This window comes from Canis lupus, chromosome 7, assembly GCF_011100685.1.
Source record: "Canis lupus familiaris isolate Mischka breed German Shepherd chromosome 7, alternate assembly UU_Cfam_GSD_1.0, whole genome shotgun sequence".
Classification (NCBI taxonomy): domain Eukaryota; kingdom Metazoa; phylum Chordata; class Mammalia; order Carnivora; family Canidae; genus Canis; species Canis lupus.
This window is the reverse complement of record NC_049228.1, coordinates 30,693,530-30,717,009: the sequence shown is the minus strand read 5'-3', so window position 1 is coordinate 30,717,009 and position 23,480 is coordinate 30,693,530. Positions and strand designations below refer to the sequence as shown.

The window sequence follows — 23,480 nt, the reverse complement described above, 5'->3', positions numbered from 1 at the left end:
TAAAAAAAAAAAAAAAAAGGAACACAGGCTTTAGTAGACCATCTACATGTGGAGGCTAAGCCTGCCATGAGTAGCTGTGCAATATTGGATCCCATTATTTGCGCTCTCTGTGTTCTCATCAGCAAATTGGAGGTGATTAGGAAATCCATGTCCCAGGGCTGTTGTGAAAATTGTAAGAGACAATCTTAACATAGCACCTGGCATGATAAACATTCAACAAATGAGCTGGTTTATTACCGTTGAGAAAATACATGGCAAAAGGTTATTATTACTAATTAAAAACCAGTTTCCAAGGAGAGACATGTGAGCAATGGTAGAGGTGCAGATAGATCACTCAGAGTGTCGACCATGCTGGGTACATTGGGGACCCGAGCAGCACTGCAGTCACTTCACGCAGGTCTGGACTCAGGTGGGACTGCTGCCCTGGAGCGCGCTCAGGTAGCACCTGGAGGGACAATCCCACTGTGAATCAGCCTCAGGCCCAAAGGGAGCAGCTGGAGCGAAGGGCAGAGGAAAAAGGGAGGTCTAGCCATCCCAAGCCTTTGCAGGCTGAAGGCCAAACTCCCTATCCTTCCCAGTCTCCCCTTTTCATGCCAAGGAGGCCAGCAGTTTTGCTCTATAAAATCCAACAGACCTTTCAAGCGAAGCAACTCCATTCAGCTAGGTGATTTTTCTTTTCTCTTCTTTGAAGGATGTGGCAAGAGGACATGGGAGCAATAATTAAATAACAGCTTCAGGACCCCTTGGGCCTCATCCCAGCTGAACAGGCTACTAGGGCAGGTAGAACCTGGCTGGCCCATGCATGATGCCTCTTTGATGCACCAGGGATTGTGGACTTCTTCTAGAGCAGCCCAGGCAGCAGAGGCGTGGGGGAAAGCTACAGAGATCAGCCCAAGGCTATGGTTTTCAGATCCACTGGGGCAGATATCATTCTACGTTGACATGGGACTCATGCCTCCCTTTGCCTTAGTTTGCTCCTTGATGAAATGTATCTGAAAATATCAACAGCCTACACAAAGATTCGATCACTCTTGCTACAGAAATAGACACATTTTAGATGTCATGTTTTAGTATACACTGGGTTGTTAAAACTGGAGACGACAGATACCCAGGGATGGGAACATGAAATTATGATGGATTGCCTAGCTCCAAGTAGAGACTGGAGGCTTAGATTGCTAAGCATTAGATTCAGCAAGGAAGATCTCATTCTCTGCCCTCTAGTTCGTATTCCAGCAACCTTGGATGAGTCAATGAGCCTTCATGAAAATACTCAAGTGGGGTGCGCCCAGCCAACCCTGGCTGACCCTTTGTTTCCATTTTCACTTCAAGGTCCTGATCTATATTTATCAAGCTTTCACAATGTCAGCCCGGGGGTGTTGGCTAGTCCTGCAGCATCCTTCATTTTTTCCTTCATTCATTTACTGACATGTATTGAGTACTTACTATGGGCCAGGCAATGGGCTGGGGGTGGGGACATGAATAATACATGATCCCTGTGCTCAGAGGTCACAGCAGGAAGAGATGACCTTGCAAAACTGTAGGTATTGGATCAACTCTCTGAGTCCAGCCTCCTTTCATTTCCTCAAACACCTGTTCTTCTGGTTTCTTGGCCTTTGTATCAACTCTACTTGGAATGCTCCTGGCTACTTCCTGCCCTCCCTACCACACACATACCTTGCTTGCATCCCTTCTACTTATCTCCCCCCAACCTTTCCCTCTGTATCATTTTCTGCCCTAAAGAACAATTAACCCCAGGGAAAAATGATGGTGGTGGTTGAGTGTATGGCTCCATCACTAACTTCCATTATGAAAGGAGCAGTGTCCTCTGGTTCATTGTTATATTCCGGTGCAGGGCCTGGAGTACAGGAAGAATGGATGGGAGAATGAATGATTCCTAGATGTGGTCAAACAACAGGAGGGAGCAGAGGGCCCAGCAAGGTGCCCTGCCCATGGTGGCCCAAACCACAGAGCAGCCAGAGGGGCTCCCTGCTGTGAGTCCAGCTTCAGACTTGGGGGGAGGAGGGGAGGACAGGGGAGCTGCTGTAATAGGAGAGGCTGCAGCTGACTGGGAGGCAGGCCCGGGTCCTTGGGTGACTTGTTCTAATCTTAGAAGGTATGTCTCGGCTTTCTGCTTCGGCCTGAAGGACAAATGTCCTAGACCCCAGGACACTCACATACACTGTTACTCTCCCTTGAGAAGCAGAAATGGCTCCTAATTAGGCACTCATGCGAGCCTCCAGGTGGCTGCAGCTACCGCAGGGGTCTCCCTGGGCCCAACCCACCCTCAGGCTTAGAGGGGCTCTCAGTGAAGTCAGCTTTACTATGTGACTAACCAGGGCAAGAGGAGCACAGGACAGGGCACTTCTGAACTTGCTTCCTAGAGCCACGGATTGTAGATTGATTTGTCGGCCTCAGACGGAGAAATCCCCCTAAATCATCCCTGCCAGCTATGCAGAGTCACTTCTTCCACACTGTCCCGTTTGCCCTGCAAAGAAAAACTAAAAACAAGCAAAGGCCCAGCCTTTCAGAAGCTGCCTGACAGAAGAGGCTGGGTTCACTCTGCCCCTCTGCCCCGCTGGGGGTAGGAGGGCGGGGAGAGGTGACAGTGGTGTAGAAAGCCCAGTCTAGAGCTTCTTCCTCACCCCGGCACCTTCTCTGACTCTGCAATCTTTGCTTGCCTTCACCTTGTGGCAGGAGCCAAGTTGCAAACCAAGGGTCTGTATGACTCCAGAAACCCCTGGCGGGCACTTGGGGCAGAGGCTGTCCTCTGGCCTTCTTGGGGGGGGGTGGCTCTCCCTCCCAGGCCATTGCTGCCTCTCGCACCCTGCCCCCGGCTCCCTTCCTCCCCAGGCTCCCCTTTCTGGAAAGAGCACCCCTGTCCACCAGCAGCCAGAGATCTGGACAGGAATCTGACTCCTCCTGGCGCCACCTGGTCAGTCACCCATCCTGGTTTCTCCTTTCTCCTAAATTGCTTTTCACTCCTGTCCCCATGGTCCCTTCCCAGTTCAGCCACCATCCACCTTAGTTGGGCGGACTCCTGAGATCAGCAGAATGCTGGCTCCTGCCCTATAGCTATAAAGCCATTCTTACTTAAACAGCCACTAATTCCCAAAAGGACATCTTGCTCACCGTTACCTTTGAGCCCTGTTCTCTGCCTCTGAAAAATCCTTGTCCTCACTCCCCTACAAGGCCAATAGCCCTAAGAGATCCCCCATCAAAAAATAAAATAAAAAATAAATAAATAATAAAAAAATAGATCCCCCATCAGTCCGTTCATCCATGACCCCCTGCAGCCCCCTGCTGTGTGCTAGAGACTCATTTAGATCTTCTGAGTGGGTGAATCCACAGACTCTGCATCTTGAGGCTATTCCTTTACCCACAAAAGGTGGGCTGTACACAGTTTTGATTCTCACCCTACCCCTTAAGAAAGCACCCACAAATAAAGGCTGCTGCTTACAGTATATCCTTTACTAGAGGCTGCAGTTAACGGGAGGGCCCCGATAACACTAAACATCCTACACTGTAAACTAGTGACTGCAGACTCCTGATCTTTAAGACTTTTCGGCCCCCTATCATCAGACTTTCTTTCATCCTGGCCACTGCCCCCAGACGTTGTCGACCCTCAACATTGCCTGGGCTCTCAGCCCCCTTCCCAGCCCTTGCATTTACTCTTCCCAAATGCACCTCCTGGCTCCCTGGCAGATCCAGACCCAGCAAAAGGCTTGGCCTAGTGAAAGTGCTTTTCAGGGCCAGGATCCACTTCTATGGGCAGCAGTGGGCTGTCCATGTGCTTCCTGTCCACCTTTTATCACAATGGCAACAACCTCCAAATTGGGCTCCCTGTACCCAGCCCATCCATTTCTTAGCCAGAAGGAACATCAAAATAAATTCAATGGTTTTGCTTAAAACCCTCTGATGACTTTGCATGGCCCTTAGAGGAGGGTCCCAGCTTAGAGGGCCCTTTCCATTTTGGCCACTATTTTCACTCCAGCCTCCTCTCACCCCTCACACCTCAAGCCCTACACCAGGCTTAGGGGCTTCTTGTGCTTCCTGAGTGCCCCTGGCCTCACAGCCTCCACATATACTGCTCCCTTGAAGGGAGAGGGACCCAGCCGTGCTCATCCCTCAAACTTGGCCAGGTTGGTACTTCCTCCTAGAAGCCTTCCCAGACACCTCTGGCCAGGTTGGTGCCCTATCCTTCTCCAATCATAGCATCCTCAACTCAATGTCACCTCTTCCCCATTCTCTTCTTCCCCTGGCCCTCCCCCTCCTCCTCAGGGAGGTCTCCTGTGACCACATGCACACAAGCAGTGCCCAGCACCCCCGTCTCAGGCAAACCCTCCAGACCCTTAGCACCACTCTTGTATTATACATTCACTTGTTCATTTGTCCCTCCCCACCAAATGTGGGTTCCAGTGAGAGCAGTGAGAGCAGGCACTTTGTCTTCACCACCCTGTTCCCACAGCTCAGAGCATGCAGTGAGTGGGTGCTCCGCAAGCACTTGCTGGCTCACCGCATTCTTTTCCCATGGCCAGTGTAACAAACTGTAGCCTAAACGATGTAAGTCTATCACCTTGCAGTTCTGGTGGTCACAAGTTTGAAATGGGCTTCATTGCACTAAAATCAAGAGGTTGGCAGGGCTGTATTTCCTCTGGAGGCTCTAGGGGGGGAAATCATTTTCTCACCTTTGCCAGCTCTGGGGCTGCCTGCCTGGCTTCGCTGTGCCACCCCTATGCACCCCAATCTTCAGGGCCCACGGTGATGGGTTGATGGGTCAATGGGTCAGGCCCTTCCCACAGCCTTACCCTCCCAGACTCTCTCTCCCCTTCCACCCTAGTCTGCCACACCAGGAACCCTGATGGCATGAGACCACCCAACTAATGCAGGACACTCTCCCTGTTTTAAGGGCAGCTGATTAGTGACCTCAATCCAATCTGCTACCTTCCTTCCCCTTTGCCATGGAACCTACCATATTCACAGGTTCGAGGGACGAGGATGTGGACATCTTTGGGGGCCATTAATCTGCCCACCATGCAGATTTATCATACTTTAAATACATTTGAACTGTCCCTGTTCCCCAGTAGCCCATAAACTCGGGTGCAGACAGTACCCATGGTGGCCATCTCTTGTCTCCTCTCGTCTAGTGTGCATCCATCCTCATGTCCATAGGGCTTCCCAACTATCCCATGAGGAAGGTGAGGCTGGCCTCATTCCCAACATACAGATAAGGAGGCCAAGGCTTCAGGAGCTCATCTGACTTAACCAAAATCACACAAGAAAGGGGCAGATCCAAGGCTATGCGCAGGACCTACCTAGCGTCCTTACCAGCAAGCCTCTGAGAGCTCCCTGTATGAGGTGATAGCAAGCAATACTCAGAAAGAGAAGAAAAGGGATGCCTGGGTGGCTCAGTAGCTGAGCGCCTACCTTTGGCCCAGGACATGATCCTGGAGTCCTGGGATTGGGTCCCACATCGGGCTCCCTGCATGGAGCCTGCTTCTCCCTCTGCCTGTGTCTCTGCCTCTCTCTCTGTGTATGTCTCTCATAAATAAATAGATTTTTAAATATCTTATAAAAGAAAGAAGAAAAGAAGGACAAAAGGAAGATGATGATGATGATGGAGACACATGTCCCTTTTCAACAGCACCACCTTCAAAGAGCAGCAACAGATCCTTCTAGTCGCCCAGCGACTGCAGAATGGGTGGAAATATATGTTATTGTACCATCTGCTCCCAGAGTGATCCTCCTACACAGCAAATCCTATAGCCTCCAACCCCCATCACAATGTTTTATTAGCTCACCCTAGCCTGGGGAATAATGTCCACATTCTGGAGTCCAGCTGCATCACCATGGCTTTCTTGTGCATGTCCCAGGAGATGTGCGTCTAGCACAGAGGACAGTCACAGCAAATGTTGGCTACGAAGGCCACTCTCATCTCCTATCTTCCCCATCACAACACAATGAGACAGGGATTATCAACCTGATTTTCCAGTTAATGAGACTCAGAGACCTCAAGTTTGCCCAAGGTCACCCATACAGCTAAGAAATAAGTGCTAGAGCCTGAATTAAAACTTGAATATGCCTCATCCTGGACAAGCAACATTTTTCTACTTCTCTATGTCTCTTCCATCCCCTTTCCATTTAGACCAGCTTGAACCAATTAAAGTTCCCCAGAGACTTACTAGTCTTCCACACTTGGACACTTTGCACCTGCCAGTCAGTCCCCTGTGCCTGGCATGGCCTCTTCCCTCTCCCCCGACTCCCTCCTTCCCTCCTGCCACACTGTTATTTACCCTTCAAGACTGCTTAAGCATCACTTCCCCCATGAAGTTTCCCTGATTATTATTATTCTGTCTTTCAGCTAGACAAGCAGCTCCTTAAGCTCCAGGACTGTGAACTTGCAGCTTTATGTCCCCACACTTAGCCAGTGTTGGGCACATGATAGATGTTCAATAAATAGGCACTGAGTGAATAAAGAAGTGAACAACCATGAACCGAGTGCCTCCTTAGTGACAGGCCCTCACTGGGTGCTTGACATCAAACTCTTCTGTCCTCTTCACAAACCTATAAGGTACCTGATTGCATAATCGGCCCCTCCAGCAGCAAGTTGGAAGACTTCTTGTATGGATCTGCAGCTGCAAGGCATGCTGGGAGCCTGGGAAAGCCGGAGCCTATAGGTGGAGGATGCTGAACAGGAAGGAAGGGAAGTCAGGAACATAGAAACAGAGGTGGTTTCTCTCCATTGGCCTCTCCCACTCCCAAGCTAACAAGCCCTATTGAGAGAGAAATTACATACCATACAATTCACCCATTTAAAGGGTAACACTTGATGGTTTTTCATATACTCACAGAGTTGTGCAACCATCACTATGGTCAATTTTATGACATTTTTGTCACCTCACCAAAAAAGATACCCCATACCCCTTAACAGTCACCCCACCTCCTTATCTTTAACCCTCTCCAGCCCTGCACAGCCACCACTCTCTGTGGTAATCTATGACAGAGTAATCCACTACTACTAGGAATTTACGGTCTTCTCTGTCTTTAGATTTGCTTATTCTGGACATTTCAGGTAAATGGAATCATGCAGTATGTGGTCTTCAATGACTGGCTTCTCTAACCGAGCAAGCATCATGTCTTCAAGGTTCATCCACATTGTAGGATGAGCAATACTTCCTTCCTTTTTATGGCGGAGTAATAGTCCAATACATGGATATGTTACATTTGTTTCTCCATTCATCAGTCAGTGGCCATGTACGTGATATTTTGATCCAACTCTTTTGATTTGACACAGGGCTTTGGACAGCTGGGATGTGTATGTATTCATGACCTATGTTATGATCATGAAAACCATAAAAATAACAGCTTTGTTTATTGTTTTTAATCGCTCGTTACTGTGCACATCAGTCTCTCAAAGATGGCTTGAACACTCAGGGATGGAGTGTCTGTTGAGAATCTGCCTTGGTAAAAAGACAGCCAACAAAAATAGCTGAGTCAAGATAGCTCACTCCTGAACTAAGGGTGGCAGGAAACAGAGGGAGCACACCTTCGTCGTCTGGGGTTCCCCTTGAGGCCTCTGTGACCCAAAGGAAATGGCAGAGCAAGAGTAGACTGGATGAGACCTTGGACATCCCTTGGCATATTCAGGGGAGCCATGAGCCCCATAGCCAGCATTTAGTAATAGTTAACAATTCTGGAATGTTGACTTCATGCTATGCCCCATTCTAAGTATTTTACATGCATGAACTCATTAAATCCCTCCAATGACCATTTATCATAGGTGCTACCATCATCATCCCCATTTTACAGATAGAAACTGAGGCACAAAAAGCTAGGTAACCTGTCCAAGGCCACAGAACTAGTGAAGGCAGAACCAGGACTTAAACCCAAGCAGTCTGGCTCAAAAGCCTGAGCTCTGTGCTCTACTGCCTCACATAGAGCATAATAACATCATCAGCTGTGCATGCCTCCTGGGATAGACAGGGCTAATTCTGAATCTTATGGGGACTCTGGGGGATTCTAGCCCCTTCTTGGTGTCTGTGGGAGAATGATAGCACAGCCTCCAGGAGACCAGGCATGCGTTGCACACTGGGTTGGAACAAGGCTGATGGATGTTGCAAATGAGGAAACCAAGAGTCAGCAAGATCCCCGCCCAGTACATGTTAGAGCCAAGACTAGACCTCAGATCTGACTCTGAATTAGTTGCTCTTTGCACTTCTATCAAATTGTCCCTGTGCATCCCCAGCTCCACCAGACCCAAAATAAATGTGTCTTCCTTATGCTTGTCCAGTAGCTAACTGGTTTGATAGAGATTTTAGCATTCCTTGCCTCCCAAATTACACTTATAACATCCCATCACTCTAATGGCACTCAGGATAAACATCTCTCTTCCACTTCTCTGTTGTCTTTGCTGTTTCCTGGGAATGCACCTGGACCCTAACCCAGCCTGTACCGCTGCTGCTAACTCTGCTGACCCCACCAGGCATCCAAGGCTGTGGGCTACACTGATTCTAAGACCACTGAGGCAGTCAGTATTGACCCACCGGCCGAGGGCTGCTAACATGTGTCCACGCAGCTGGGCTGCAGCACCACATCCTGGGAGGAAGTCGGAAGCCCTAAAGGTCCTCAGGAGGGACACACTCCCCGGATCAGAGGTCTGTGGGCTTTTCATGCCCTGGGTTTCCCCCGGAGAGAGAGTCTCAGAGGCCAAGGATCTGCAATTTTCAGATCCTTAAAGCCTACAAATGGGCAGGTAGGGGATATTTGGGACTTTTTTGGACTGGCATGAGATATCTGCTCAGTGTTCAAATACACCATTTCTATTGCTCTGCCTTATCTTGTTGCTGGACCCCCTCTCCATTCCCATCACCTCCAAAAGGCCGTTTGCTCACCAAGGGCCACTCTGTCATCCCAGGGCATTCCCGTGTGGCTCTACATGTTCAGGAAATGATAAAGGGACTCAACAGCACAGATGACAGTGGTGATGTTTCTCCTGTCTGGTGACATTCCAGGATTTCTTGCCCTCTGTCACCTAAGCCACAGAGATCTGGCCCCAAGTCATCCCATCTGCAAGAAAATGTCTGTGAGGCTGGCCTTGCAGTAACAGGAGCAGCTCCCTCTCCTTTGTGAATAAAAGCTAGCTTTGTGCTGATAAGGAGGTGGCCCTGGGTTCAGTCTGTGGACCCCTTCTTTTCCCTCTTCTGTGTATCCTATGATTTTATCTAGTCCTGCAACTGCAAACAGCAGCTCTAACTAGTGACTTTCCAGTTTTGTGTCCAGCGTGGATGCCTCCTCTGAGCTCCCAGACCTGGGTATCCATTCAGCTACCTCCACTGCATCTCCACCTGGATGTCTATCGATGTTTCAGACTTTCAGGATCAGGAAAGAGTTATTCATCCCCCACCTAACCACACTCATATCACTCTCCACAGCAATCCTTCCTCAACTCAGGAAAAGTATTTCTGCATCCTGTTGTCCAAATCAAACTTTCAGACTGCTCTCTTCTCTTGCTCCCCAGACCCAGTGCATCAATAATTCTTCACTGCCCTGCCCAGACACCCCCTGCTGACTCCCTGCCAGCCACAAGCCTGGACATTCCACCGTTACCACCACCAGAGGCTCCCTCCTGGACTCTGGGCTTCCACTCCCATCCATCCTCCACAGAGAGCCTCTTACGTGTGACCTGGGTCACACCCTTCCCTGAAACCCTCTGAATGGCATTCTGTTAACTCAGAATAAAATACAGGTTGCTGCCCACATGGTGGGCCCCAGGCTGCCTCTCATCCTTACTTTCCCCTCGTCTCATGTATACAGTGTGTCTTTGCCATGCTTGTCACTCTGGCCCTCAGTCTGTTTGTGCTGTCTGCTCAGGAGTTTTCTTCCCACCTTTTCCCCAGCCAGGATTTATCTCAAATGACCCCTCCTCATAAACATCTTCCCACATCCCCAGAGATAAAATGCCCTATTTTATCTCTCGCCTAGCATTTAACGAGTCATCTTATTCACTTCTGTATATGTTTGTTGCTTGTTTCCCTCACTGGAAGACAACACTTAAGAGTAATAACTCTGTGTTGTTTACTGTTATACCCCAGGACAGCAAATGTTTATTGACGCCAGAATAAGATATCAATGGTCTAGAGTAATTTGCATATTGGTCTGGAAAGAGCTAGGGCTTTGGCATCTACATAACTCTGATGTGGACACTTTTAACTTGAATAACAAGTTATTCAGCAACCTGGGGTAGTTTCTTCTTCTGAAAGAAGTATCGTGAGAGTTACAGAAAGTATATGAAGTGCTATGAGGACAGTGCTTCCCACATAGCAGAGGTTCTAAGAATGTAGGTAGGTCAAATGGGCCTATATGGTTCCCGGTCCAATGCCATTCGCATCATCCCATTACATGGACATTGGGATGAAATGAAGAGTCAGGGAAAAGGTAAGAGTGTAAAGGAAGACTCTGGAACCATTGTGGCATCCCAAAGAGACAGTCGGTTGACCCTTTTGAAGTGACAGTTGAAGTATGATCATGTTGGCAGAGTGTGACTCTCTCTAAATGACTGTTAAAATCCATCATTCTAGAAGAGCAAAGAAGCAAGCATACCACATACTTTCAAAGCTCTGGTTTCTAGTCTGTTTCTGGTGAGCAAGAGAACCTCCCTTTTAGCCAAAAGCAAGGGTTCCTCAGCCCCTGGGGCTGAGTCTTCTCATTGCTTCTCCTCCCAAGCTGTAGATGGAAAGGCCTCTCTCGGTGCCTTGTTTCCCTAATCCAGGACCCAGACAGTGTCAGATACTTAGACCTTGGACCAAGGAGGAGGATGGAGAAACAAGGGCAGAGCCAGGGAGGTAGGTAGAGCCCAATTCAGGCCTGTACACAAAGGTTCCACTATGTGAATGGTTGGCAGCATGCAAATTGTATTTACTCAACATGGCAACAGCTTGGGGGAAGTTCCGTGCTGTCCAGACACAGGCCTCCTCAGTTCTCAGAAGAAAGTCCCATAGAAATGGAAAGTAAACACCAGAGGTGATTTTTTTCTGGCCTAGGCAGAGTCAGACAGGAACACAGGAGTGGATTACAAGCTGGCTGGCAGAGCCTGGCTGAAACGTGGCAGGGAGAGTTTGGTAAGCAAGATCTGGGCCCAGGAAAATGGAGTGGAGCCCTGCCATCTGGAAAGACGAGTGTCCACTAAAGCAGGACATGAAAGGAGATGAGTCCAGAAACAGGATTGAAGACCTAGAGATTGGCCGGAGAAGAGGGGACCAGCTGAGGTCTAAGCAGTGACTCAGGCTCAGTCCAGATGCAGGCTGGGGAGGGCCTGTGACCCGTGTGGTCCTAAAGGGTAAGTAAGTTAGGGTGTCAGTGACTCTGGGAACAGGTTCAACCCTGACCCAGCAGGCTGAGTTGGATGTGGGCAGGGGCAAGAAAGCACCCTTCCATCAAGACGTTCAACGTTCTGGCTCTGTGTTAAATACCTTATGGATGTCTTAGGGACAGAGAAAGAACACTTAATCCCAGGAAGGGGTCCCAGAAAAGTCTGGAACTAGGGCAGGGACACTGAAGTCCTTCTCCGTCAGGGTAAGAGCATGGCCCTACCAAAGCAGCCACAGTGCTGAGAGAGAAAGCTAGAGAAGTCGCTCTCTAACCTGGAACTGAGGAGTTGCCTTTGAACCACTGGTGGAGGTTAGTAGTTGCACCAGCCAGAATCATAAGGCGAAATCCAGGCAGAGCCTCAAACAGGCTGGGCCATTGACTTCTGCCCGTCTCCAAGGGTATGCTTCTCCCATTGTACCTGTGCAACCCAGTGGCTAAGAATAATTTCACTTTTTATATATAGCACTTTGCAGTTTTCAAAGCACCTTCACAAATTATACTACTCGCCTGATACCGCTTGCTGGATTATCAGGTGTTAGAGTAAAGTGTTTCATAGATTATCCTGTTTGGCTTCTCCTGTGTGACTCTGGCTAAGTTACTTGCCCTCTCTGGGCTTCTGTGTGCCAGCACAGAAGAAGAATCTGGACAGGGACTGGTGGTGAGTGGATTTGCCAGGCTTCAACAAGCTCTGGAGTCCTTAGCCATTCTAAAGAAAAGTCATTCATTGGGCTCCAGGAAAACAAACTCAGATGTATCATAATCTTTCCTTCAACCCAGCTTTTAAGCCCTAAATGCTTCCAGAAGCCTCATAGTTCTATCATTTCTGAGCCCCTTGCCAAGCCCAGTTTTGAGACAAGGAAGTTAGGGAGGAGTTTTTTATTCCTGTACAGCTCTATTTTTATCTGGAATGTATCTTCCTGCACACCAGTGATTGGTGCCTTCGAAGCTGAGGTAAAGTACGCTGTCAGCAGGACCCGAGCAATAAATAGCCATGGACAGAGAGACTGATCTGTTATGTGGGCAGGAAGTTAGACAGATGGACAAACCAATCAGCCCAGCGTCTTTGCCAAGAGTGGCTCAGTTAATCACACTGTGCCTAAAGCCTCTCAGTAGCTCCTGAGGGACAAGATGTTTGCCTGTGACCACGCCCATCATGGCAGGTGTGGAAGGCAGACAGGTGTGAGTCCTGTGAGCACTACCCAGCAGGGCACGACTCAGTGGGCCTCAGATGCCCCCACGCCTCCCCGGCATTATGGGTAGCCCTGGCATCCTGAACGGAGGTGAATCCTTTCACATCTTTGTGCAAAGTCAGTATTGGGTGTTTAGGCTGGAATGGGCTTGACCTTGAATTATAACAGGAAACAGTAAAGACCAACTGTTCTTTCCTCCAGAACAGCCTGTTCGCAGATCTGAAGGTCTGTGCTCCCAGCCATGCCTTTCCATGTCTAAGCAAAGCCTTCTCTGTGGAGCTCGGCCCCATTTACTTAACTTCACAACCAAAAGTTAGTGAGGGTTGGGGCTTGCCCTGCCCCTGGTCCAACCAGGTGGGTCTAGGACGACCAGTGACATTTGCTTTGGAGGGAGCACCCAAATAAGAAAGGCTGGAGACACCTTTGAGCACAGAAGGAGGGACCTAGAAGTGTGTGCACATGAGCTTGTTGCTCACGCATGCATGTGTGAGTGTGAGCATGCAGCCTATAGGGGCGCAAGCCTGCAACTGGAAGGAGGCATGCCTTGTCTTTGTGGGCCACAAGCCCCCTGGAGGGATAAAGAGAGACTTTCTTGGGTCAGCCAGTTTGCAGAGGGGACATGGCAGAGGGAGTTTGCAGCCATCATTGTGGTCCCAAACACCAAAAGTCTAATGTCTATAGGACTGGACACTGAAAAAATACTAAAGCCAGGTGGTTACGTGGGCCACATGCAACTGGGCAGAAGGAGGTGGCCACTGGTGGCACTCACTGACTCACTGCATGTGTCTCTGTGACCAGGGGCACATGGGAGCCAACAGTGGCCAGGGTGCATCTCGGTCAGGTCAGCAGCCTGGAGGCACCTCGAGGGGTGGCCGCAAAGGACCAGTGACAGAGCAGGGGCACAGGCATGCTTGTGGCCAACTTGGAGAAGTCTACCCTCCAGGTGGTTCCTCCAGCACAAAGGGACAGAGTGGGAGAGGAATGAGGTCTCTCGGTGAGGACGCCGTGCAGCGCAGAAGCGCATCGTGCGCGTACCTAACCTGAATCCCCAGATCGCCGATGGCAATGACAAGCCTTCTAAAGCTCTTAAGTGAATCCTTGAATCTCGCTATTTCGCGGGTCAGAAGTGCTCCTGGCTGCACGACTCTTCCGAGGACCCACGCGGAAATCATTCAGTCCACAGACCCGCCCTAGGAGCGCTTTACGACTATTACCCTGTCGAGGCACAGAGAAGTAAAGCCATTTGCCCTGGTCACTGAGCCCATAAGACAGGGAACCACCCAGGGGTTGAGTCCAGGTGGTCCAGCTTTCATCGGCCATACTACCTGCCCCTCATATTATTTCTTTATTCATTTCTTTATTTATCAATTAATAATTTCTTATTAATTCTTTATAATTAAATATATACCACACACTTCTTTGTCCAAGGCACTCATGGAGAGAGGACAGGACATATACAGGTTAAAAGTTCAATAAAGGGCACTTGCTTACCCCATTCTATACACTACAAGCCCTGCTTTCCAAGGCATCTGCCAGCCCCCATTTCTGAAAGCCTCTTCTGACCAAGAGGAGGAGACTCCTGTGCCATCTATGCGATACCCTCTTTTCAGCCTGGGTCTTTGAAGAATGAGGAACAAGGGGCTTGTACACTTCCCAGATTCCTGGGTATCTCTTGGGGACAAGACCAAGTTTTGTTCCTCTCCAGACCCCCAGAGTCACACCCAGGACTGAGCACATCGTAAATATGCACTAAATGTGGTTGACTGGATGATTTTTAAAATCCCATGAGCTCCCTGGGTGGCTCAGTGGTTTGGCGCCTGCCTTCAGCCCAGGGAGTGATCCTGGAGACCCCAGATCGAGTCCCACGTCAGACTCCCTGCATGGAGCCTGCTTCTCCCTTTGCCTGTGTCTCTGCCTCTCTGTGTGTGTGTGTGTGTGTGTGTGTGTGTGTGTGTGTGTCTCATGAATAAATAAATAAAATCTTTTTTTATTTATTCATGAGAGACACACACAGAGAGAGAGAGGCAGAGATACAGGCAGAGAGAGAAGCAGACCTCCCGCAGGGAGCCTGATGTGGGACTTGATCCTGGGACCCTGGGATCACGACCTGAGCCAAAGACAGAAGCTCAACCGCTGAGCCACCCAGGTGCCCCAATAAATAAAATCTTAAAAAAAAAAATCCTCGGATGCAGGGGCCAATTGCAAGAGGCTATTGAAATACCTCATTGTCACAGCTTCCCTGCTCATGGCCACAAAACAAATGCCTTGTGTGGCACCCAGGAACAACACTTGAGAAGAGCCAAGTGTACATTTGTCGATTAACTTTCGCTTCCCTTTGGTTTGCCAGGAAAGATCAGAGCCCAGTGCCAAAGTGGATGAATCGGCGCCCCCCTCCGTGGCCCAGCTGGCTGGGCTGTTCAGGGAGCAGGCTGCTGCTGCAAAGGAGGTGAGTCAGGCGGCTTCTGAGCCCCTCTTCTGGGAGGGGGCTGGAGGAAGGGGAAGTCTGGGTCAGGCCCAGAGGAGAGGGAGGGAGGAGGCTTTGTAATTACCAAATTAGGAAGAGAAGCCAGAGAGGGGTCCCTCTGAATGTGAGGAATGTGGCCATGTGGCTGGGCCTGTGCAGGATCTTTCCCCACCAGAGTGAGGCTTACACTCTGGCCGGGAGGGAGGAGGCACAGGGCAGAGAGCTGGAAAGATGGGAGTCTGGATCCATTTCCATCTTCATCATCCACCGTGGGAGACTTAGATCCTGCCCTGCCATGCCAGGCCTGGACTGGTTCAGAATAAAGAGATGACCACGCTTGACTCCTGCCCCAGAGCCCAGGAGTCTGGAGCAAGGCAAGACCCGGGGCGGATTCCAAATGGAGAATTGAAGAGGAAGAAAAACCCTCAGGGAAGTGCATTCAGATAGGAAACCAGGGATCCAGTGACCCATGGGCTCCAGGGGGATCCTGCTGGAGAGGACAGTGTGAAAAGAGAGAGTGCTAGAGAGATCTAGTCCCACAGTATGAAGGGCTCATTAGGAGTGACAGGAAAGAGGAGCACCCCAAGGTGGGGGGTGGCCCCTTGAGGCAAACAAGGGCATAGCTATCAATCATGCTTTTTTAGGCACAGTATTTTGTGCTTTTGTTTTCCCACCTGAAAAAATCAGACAGTACAGGAATGTCATAAAGGGTGAAGAAGATAGTGTTGATCTAAGGTGCTGTCAGAGCTTGGAAGCTGGAAGCAGGTGTCATTTTGAGAATGTTGTCTCAGGCCAATGAATCTCAAGTAAAAGAAGATGCTCCAGCAGAAAATGATCAGGACAGGAGCCTGGAAGTCCAAAGGGGTCGACAGTGGAATAGAATTAATGCGTATAGCTATTGGGCAGCCTTAAAGACAGGCAACGCCTCCCTCCATCCTTTCTCTCCAGACATCCCTGACCATTCCTAAAACCAGCTTCCACTTCCTTCTCTTCCTCCCTGTTGCCTGATTAGCTCTCTCTTTCTCTCTCTGTGTGTCTGTCTGTCCCCCTCCCTCTAGACACCAGCCTGTAAACCAACAAGAAGGAAACCACCCTGCTCCCTCCCTCTGTTCCCCCCCAAGGTAGAGCTGGGCCAGAATGGTGAGGAGGTAAGTGCTGTGCCAGGGCTCAGGGGACACTGGTTATGGATTTCCTTCTTTCTCCTTCTTCTAGGAGGGGGCACAAAATGCACACATTTAGACCTTGAAACCTGTGCAGGCCATGTCTCCTTTTCAGGTTCAGGGCTGAATCTCCTCTTCTCAAGGCTTCCAGAATCCTTTACTGGGACATCAGGTTCCTTTCTACATTTTCTATGGGGCCTCCTTCAGGATTTGTCTAGGACAGGAACACTGTTTTCCAAGCCTGAGAATTTCAGCAAAGAGAACAGGCCATACAGTATTACCACGCCACCTTCGGGAGTCACAAAAGTTATATTTTACTCCAGGTCCAACTTCTATGATCTTCCTTGTGGGGAAGTCACCTGGAAAGAGAGGCTACACATACATAAGGCAGAGTCACCACACAAGAGAGTACTGTGGCTCCGTGCTATCCTTGTAATGGCTGGCTTTTGTTTTGGACCATTGGAAGAAAATCAGAGCACACAGAGGCCTCATTGCCTTCCCATATAAATAGCCAATGTTACCAACAAAAGAAAGGCTCTGGTATCACAGATCATAGGCAGCAATAGATTGCCAGACTGGGTATGTACTACCCTTATTTATCTAATTGTAGCTGTAGAGTGACTTCTCTGCATCCTGTCCCAGCAGCTCTGTGAACCTTCACTGTAGTACATCATGGTCCTCCAGAAATGAACTTGCGTGTTCTTCTTGTCCATCCTGGGAGGCCAACGCCAAGAGAGAGCAAGCCAGCCAAAGACAGTTCAGTTTCCAAATCCCACTTCAACTACCTCTCTCCCCCTTCCTTTTTGGGGACCAGCGACCTGACCATAAATACTAGATACCCGTGTGACTGTGAGCACCTGTTGTAGTGACCATGTGGGGTCAAGCAACAGTTTTCAAGCCTTTCCCGCCCAAGGCTTACATGCTGCAACCCATCAGAGAAAGCAGGAACTCATTGCTGCTCCTGCTCTATGGGGGTGCGGGCATCTAGAGCCCCACTGCTCTGAGACTACTCCCCACCAGGCACAGAACAAGGGTCTCCTTCGGGAGTGGGAATCCCAATCTCACAGTTTTTAAAAATTGAGGTTTTTGTTGGCATTTCTTCAAGCACTGATATGATGATTCTGTGGCTTCACGAAGTTATTAGCCAGTGCTATGGCCAAATACATTCCAACAACTTCTCTTTATGGGGTCAACTTCTCCTTGTGACTTTTAGCCCTCGGGGCTTGGTGTCTGTGCCAGGCCACCTGTTGAGGCCATGGCCATTAGGAGCCTACTGTGAGGCTGCCCTCTGATGACTTGGACTTAGCCCTGGAGAAGCCCCTGTCCTGCACCGAGCCTACTTCCTTATTTGTGAAATGGGATAGGAACACTAACCAGATGGGGACAGAACTGGGACATTTTATTCCCTGAAATAAAAGCAGAGTGAGTCAGGTTAGTTCATTGGCTCTGGGAGAAATAAATCTACAGGTTCATCCCACGGGGCACCACCCAGAAGCTAAACGGCAAGTGTGAGCCAAGGGCTAGATGAATAATAGGAGGCTAGCTTTTAGAACAAAAATCCTGCCTAGAGTGACAGGCTGCTTGCACATAGGAAGGACATTGCTTCCAGGATCAATGGAAGCACTTTCTGTCACTTGAAAATCACGTAGAAATAGAGAACAACCAGCTTTGTTTGGCTGGGCTGGATGGAGGCTGCTGCCTGCAGCTCTTCTCCACTCTTTAAGCCCAGCCTGCAGAAGCCCTAACTCTGGAAGCCTCAGGGGGCCTCAGGGTGGTGGCAGGGGCAGTCAGGCTGCTGCTTAGTTCTCAATGCACAGGGCAGGGAAGGCTCTTTCCATCCCTTCTTCACTCCTGCCTCCTCCCTAGTCCTGCTCAGGCCTGAGCCAGTGGGGTGACCAGAGGAGTTAGTTATCCCTCTCTGCAGGACCCAACCTCAACAGTATTTAGTATAGCAGCAGCCCCTGCCTCTTCTGCCTGAGAAGGGCTGAAAAGCACTCCCATCTGAAAAATCAGGTTAATAATTTCTAGACATTACAGGAGTGTCATATGTACACGTATAAACTGATACACAGAGCTGGAGGCGGGTTTTTCTCCCCGGCCACTGGCCTGGAGTCCTGTGTTAAATGCCAGAGGAAATGCTGCCACCTGCTGCCATACCCAGGAACTGCACTAGCTGCTATTTTGGAATCTTCCAGCTTTGCAGTTCAATTCAAATCAACAAGGACTTTGTGGAGCAGGAGCTGGGTTCCCAGGGCTGTCCTATAGTGAACAGGCTGTGTTATTGAATGTCCACCCTCTTCAGAAGACAGTGGTCACTTGGGAAAGAGAGGAGTTTCTGGTATTACATAAAGTGAGCTTTGTAAGCAAAATCATTGTTGCAGTTCCCAAAACAGTATCTTTAGAAATACTGGCTCATGTGAAATTTCATCATAAAGCACAGAAATTAAGAACATCTGGTTTGGGGGGCACCTGGGTGGCTCAGGCGGTTAAGCCTCTGCCTTCAGCTCAGGTCATGACCTCAGGGTCTTGGAATGATCCCTTGGCTCAATGGGGAATCTGCTTCTCCCTTTCCCTCTACCTCTGCCTCCCACTCATCCTCACCTGCTCTCTCAAATAAATAAGTAAAATCTTAAAAAAAAAAAAAAAAAGGAACAACTGATTTGGGGCTAGAGGCTCTTTGTATTCATCTGGGACACATGGCTCCTTGCAAGATCGTTCTAGGAATATGTCTGACTGTGTAAACTCATGGAGCCAGAGACACCTTCAAGCGGCACAGTCCTTAGAATCATTTTTTTAATCGTATTATTTATTTGAGAGAGAGAGAGAATGAGCACAAGAACATGCATAAAGTGAGGAGAGGGGCAAAGGAAGGGAGAAGCAGACTCCCTGCAGAGCAGGGAGCCCAAAGTAGGGCTCAATCCCAGGACCCTGGGATCATGACCTGAGTGGAAATTAGTAGTCGTCCACTTACCTGACTAAGCCAGCCAGGCATCCCACGAATCATTTATTCTAACCCACCTGTCTGGGTCATGGTTGAGAAGGCTGAGGCCAGGGCACCCCTCTGGCTCCTGTCAAAGGCAGAGTCCCAGCTGGAAACTACCACTCCCATGCTTCTCACTCAGTGCTGGGCCTTAAAAAAGTCACAAGGAGTTCAATTGAGTAAGTCTTCCTCCTTCCATCACTAACAATCAGCTCCCAATAAATATCTCAGAATATTTCCAAGAGATTGGTGTTATTCTTCTTTTTATGATTCAGGTAAACTAGTACACGGGGGCGAGGAGCCCGTAACATATGCTTGATCTCCAAACTGTAGAAAAGTCCCTTTTCTGCCTTGGCCTCTGCTAAACAACGTGAAAGTCACCATCATCACCACCATCATCACTGTCATCACTCCTGCATGTTGAGGATCAGTTTACCTGTAGAACCAGACTCAAGCTGCAGGGACTTTACACAAAACAAGAAGTCCATTTTTTAGATAAAATAAAATAGAGACAGATTCCTGACATACATTCATCACAAAAATATCTCCAACTAACAGAATATATGTATGGTTTTATGCATATGTATTAGCCATTGACTGCTTCTAGAGGCCAGGGATGAAATCATACTCATATTCATATAACCAACACAATGCCTGGAATGTAGTAGATAATAAATGTTTGCTTAATTGAAATGAAGTCAATGTTTTGGAAAAGGATAATCTATAAATAACACTATTGGTGGGATTTTCCAAAATAACATTAATTCAAGGGAGGGATTTCGGTTAACTCCATGAGGTTTCACCTTTGGTCTGTGGCTTCTTGTTTTGTTTGTGCAAACAGAACACATGGTCATTTCACCCTTTCTCTTTGGAATTCCCTCCTGTGGTTGGCTCACTTTGTTGAAAGTCATGAGGTGAAGATCTCATCCCATCAAATGGAGTCTGTTCTCTCGTAATGACCATGAAGTCATCCTTCCTGGATCAGGGGGCCTCCTGTGTTTCAGACATCTGTCCTGCCAGCTCTGATTCATAGATTCAAGTGGTCTTGTTAGCTGTGAGATGGAGGAAGGGGTGGAGGGTAGTCTATGCCAGCCCAGGCCCTGACCAGGTAAGTAGGAGAGGCTGCAGCTAAGTGGGAAAGTTTGAGACCAACTTCTGCTCCTCTTCTTCCACTTGCGCTTTGCGGACTCCAGCCAGAATGCCACCTCCCTTCACCTCACTCATTTCATTGTCTTGGTCCATTTGCTCCATAGAAATCACCATCCAATGCAAGCCATCCTCCTAAAGTCAAGGTGAAGAGCTCTCCTCTGATTGAGAAGCTTCAGGTAAGTGCAGTATGGTTACCTCTGACCCCACGCCATCTCTTATCCAACATCGGCATGTCTTTGGGGCTCCCGGGGGTAGTACCATCTGTCACCTGAAGAGTTGATCTCTGAGAACCAGCTATGGAGGATAAGGAGCTCTATCTAGGGGCCAAGGGCTAAAATAAGGATCACATCAAGCATGAGCTCATGTAGTAAACAGCTAATGGTGGTTGGTGGATAATGTGGTGCCTCAAGAGTCTGGAAAAAGACACTATATATAGCACAGGAAACACTCCAGGACTAGCCAAGTCCTCTCTCCCAAGGTCTGAATGCCCCCACACCCCATTTTGATTTTAACACAGGACTGAAATTCAGCTGGTAGGCATTGCTTTGATGGGGCCAAATCTGTTGTTTGGAAAGCCTACCTCTCTACCTATCACCTTGTGAGCCCAGAGCCCCGCCATCGTGCTCATAGCCGACTTTCCTGGAGAGTAAATACCGAGACCTAAAGGGTGTGTAACCACCCGACTCCTACTGCTTTACGTCAGGGTTTCTCAACCTGGGCAACATTTGGTCAGGATAATTTTGTGGCAGGGCACTGCCTTGTGCATTGCAAGATGTTTAGCAGCATCCCAGTCCCTACCCACCAGGGGGCAGGAGCACTCTCCAACAAGTTGTGACAGTAAAAAAAAAAGTCTCTGGGCATTCCCAAATGTCTCCTGGACCACTGGTCTAGAATTTTAGAGCAAGAAAACAGCAGAGCAGGCAGGAGGAGTTAATGAATGGTTTATGAAACACCTATACCAAAAAAAAAAAAGAAACACCTATACCCCGTGTCAGTCCTCAAGGACGGGTTGCTGGAAAGGAAGGAGGAGGGTGCTCGTGAGGGGGGAACAGTGTGAGCTAAAGCACAGGGTATGGTTGGCGTATGTCTGGGCGGGCCCATGAAGGCCGCTCCGGCTTTAACCACAGGCTCTGTGCAAGCTCTTATACACTGTATCCTCCATCTGGGCCCAACTAAGAAAACAGCTCATCTACTTTGTTCTGGAGCCGTTATTAGGGGTGTGTCAAGACAAGTAGCCACAGCTTCTGCAATTCCACCTCTGGGAGAGCCCTGGGATTTGGCCCCCAGCCTGATTTGGGGTTAAGGAAAGCATCTCTGGTTTCTGGCCATGAGCCCATTCTGTGGAGGGTGGGAGGGGGGCTCCCCTGCCCTTGTGGCACTCCAGCTGCACAGAAGGAGTGGGGCTGTCTGTCACACTGGGAGGCTTGTAGGGATCCCTTGTATGGGAGGGGGATCTCTCGGATGGGATCCAGATGTGGACATGGCCCATAGTAGCCAGCCAAGGGGTGTAGGCCAGGACCCGCACCTTTGCCTCCCTGCAGCCCACCTCAGCCCTCATCTGAGTGCCAGGAATTAGTGCGTGCATGCTCTGTGCCCACAGTCTTGGGCTCCTTCCCCTTTCCCATCAGTAAAGAGCCTCTCTGGGAAGCATAGCAACTGAGGACGAGGTTGTGTTCACCAGTCGTTCAATCTCATTAAGAATATCAGCAACAGGATGACAGTTTGGCCAGATTCCATAGGGACTTTACTTTGTTGGGAAGGATGGGGGTGGGGGAGGGGGCAAGAACTAAGAAATGCACCATCAGCTAGACTTTTCATCTAAATATTCTATTAGATGAGTTATGAAGTATGATTTTTCCTCACTGGAGTACTCCATAATTCAGAGTTCAGGTTTCCTGCTGGCTAGCGAGATGTCTTTTGTTTGCAAGCAGTCTTAGAGAGGGAACTTTCCACGCTTGGAACTGGGCAGGGAGGGAGACCTCCTTTATCACCCAGCCTAAGTATCTGCTGCCCTGAAGCCCTGTGACCAAACCTGCCCCTGGTACTCATCACATGCTGCTCCTTAACATGGCTTGTGTTCACAGCATTGCCATGTAACTTTCATATTTTTAATTCTTACCACAACTCAGTCTTGCCCATCTTCTAAGTTTTTTCTTAAAATCACAGTAGAAATACTGACACTTTTCTAAACACGAATAATGCTGTGTAGCCTGCTGGTCCTAAAGCACACACAGGAGTTCCCCAAGACAACAGAGCCCCACTGGAGGAAGGGAGCCCTGAGGGAGCTCTGGAAGGAGGGGGTGGGTGTGGGGTACGAGTGGGTGGTGGCTGGAGAGAGTGCCAGGGACTAGATCACAGAAGATTATTCAGGTCAGGCTCACTGGTTTGGACAAATAAAGAATCTGATACTCAGAAAGGCTATTTATTGGACTCACTGAAGATCACACACCTATTAAGTGAAAGATCCAAGTCTTGCAGTTAGCTCTGTATGGAGAGCTTCCCTCTGCACCATCTGCCCCTCATGCCTTTACCTTCCCTGTGAGGGCCCTGCGGTCCCCAGGACTGGAGGACGTCTCTGTACAAGGATTTGGTGACCAAGCAGGAGGAGTGCCCCTAGATGGCGCTAAAGAGCACCCGTGCTGACTGCGTTCCACACAGCTCTTCTGCACCATCTTCTCAGGGCCACCAGATGGACCTGCCCCCCACCCCCGCCTCCTCCCATACCCAATTTTTGGCTCCCTCAGACCTCAGTTCCCTTGGGGTAATCTCTCCCCTTTGTGGCCCTCCGGATTCACTTGAATCTGGTTTCACCTGCCCCACAATGGCCCAGATGGAGCACACACTGGCATCTGTTCTGCTAACTCCCTCCAAGGGCTGCGCAGCCTACTGTGTACACCACTCTGGCCATCTACCAACACGCCTTGAGAGACAAGCAGACCTGGCTTGAATCCCAGGGCAGGCTCCTTAGCTACTTTCCTGATGTGTGCAATGAGAACAAAAGGGAGCATATAGGGCTGTTGTAGAGGGAAAAGCTGCACGTGCCAGCAAATAGTAGGCATCCGGTAAGCAGAGACTACTACTGGCTCAGCCGAGAAAGCTGATAAAGGGGCTGACTTGCTGTGAGACCCTGTGCCTGCGGTGCTGGCAGTTGCTATCTCGGCCTCTGTCTATAA

General features: G+C 49.3%; 1 protein-coding gene across 5 annotated transcripts in view; it reads left to right on the top strand.

Annotated features, from left to right (window-relative positions):
• The window catches only part of RCSD1 (RCSD domain containing 1), a 96,955-nt gene that overhangs the window by 63,119 nt on the left and 10,356 nt on the right, over positions 1-23,480 (top strand). For 2 of the 5 annotated variants that reach the window (XM_038542638.1, XM_038542639.1), the window contains exons 2-4: positions 14,902-15,000; positions 16,077-16,166; positions 20,412-20,483. In XM_038542638.1, coding sequence (XP_038398566.1) covers positions 14,902-15,000; positions 16,077-16,166; positions 20,412-20,483 — 261 coding nt within the window. Of the gene's footprint in view, positions 1-8,543; positions 8,652-14,901; positions 15,001-16,076; positions 16,167-20,411; positions 20,484-23,480 lie in introns of those variants that run through there. The other 3 variants (XM_038542636.1, XM_038542637.1, XM_038542640.1) reach the window with 3 other exon arrangements.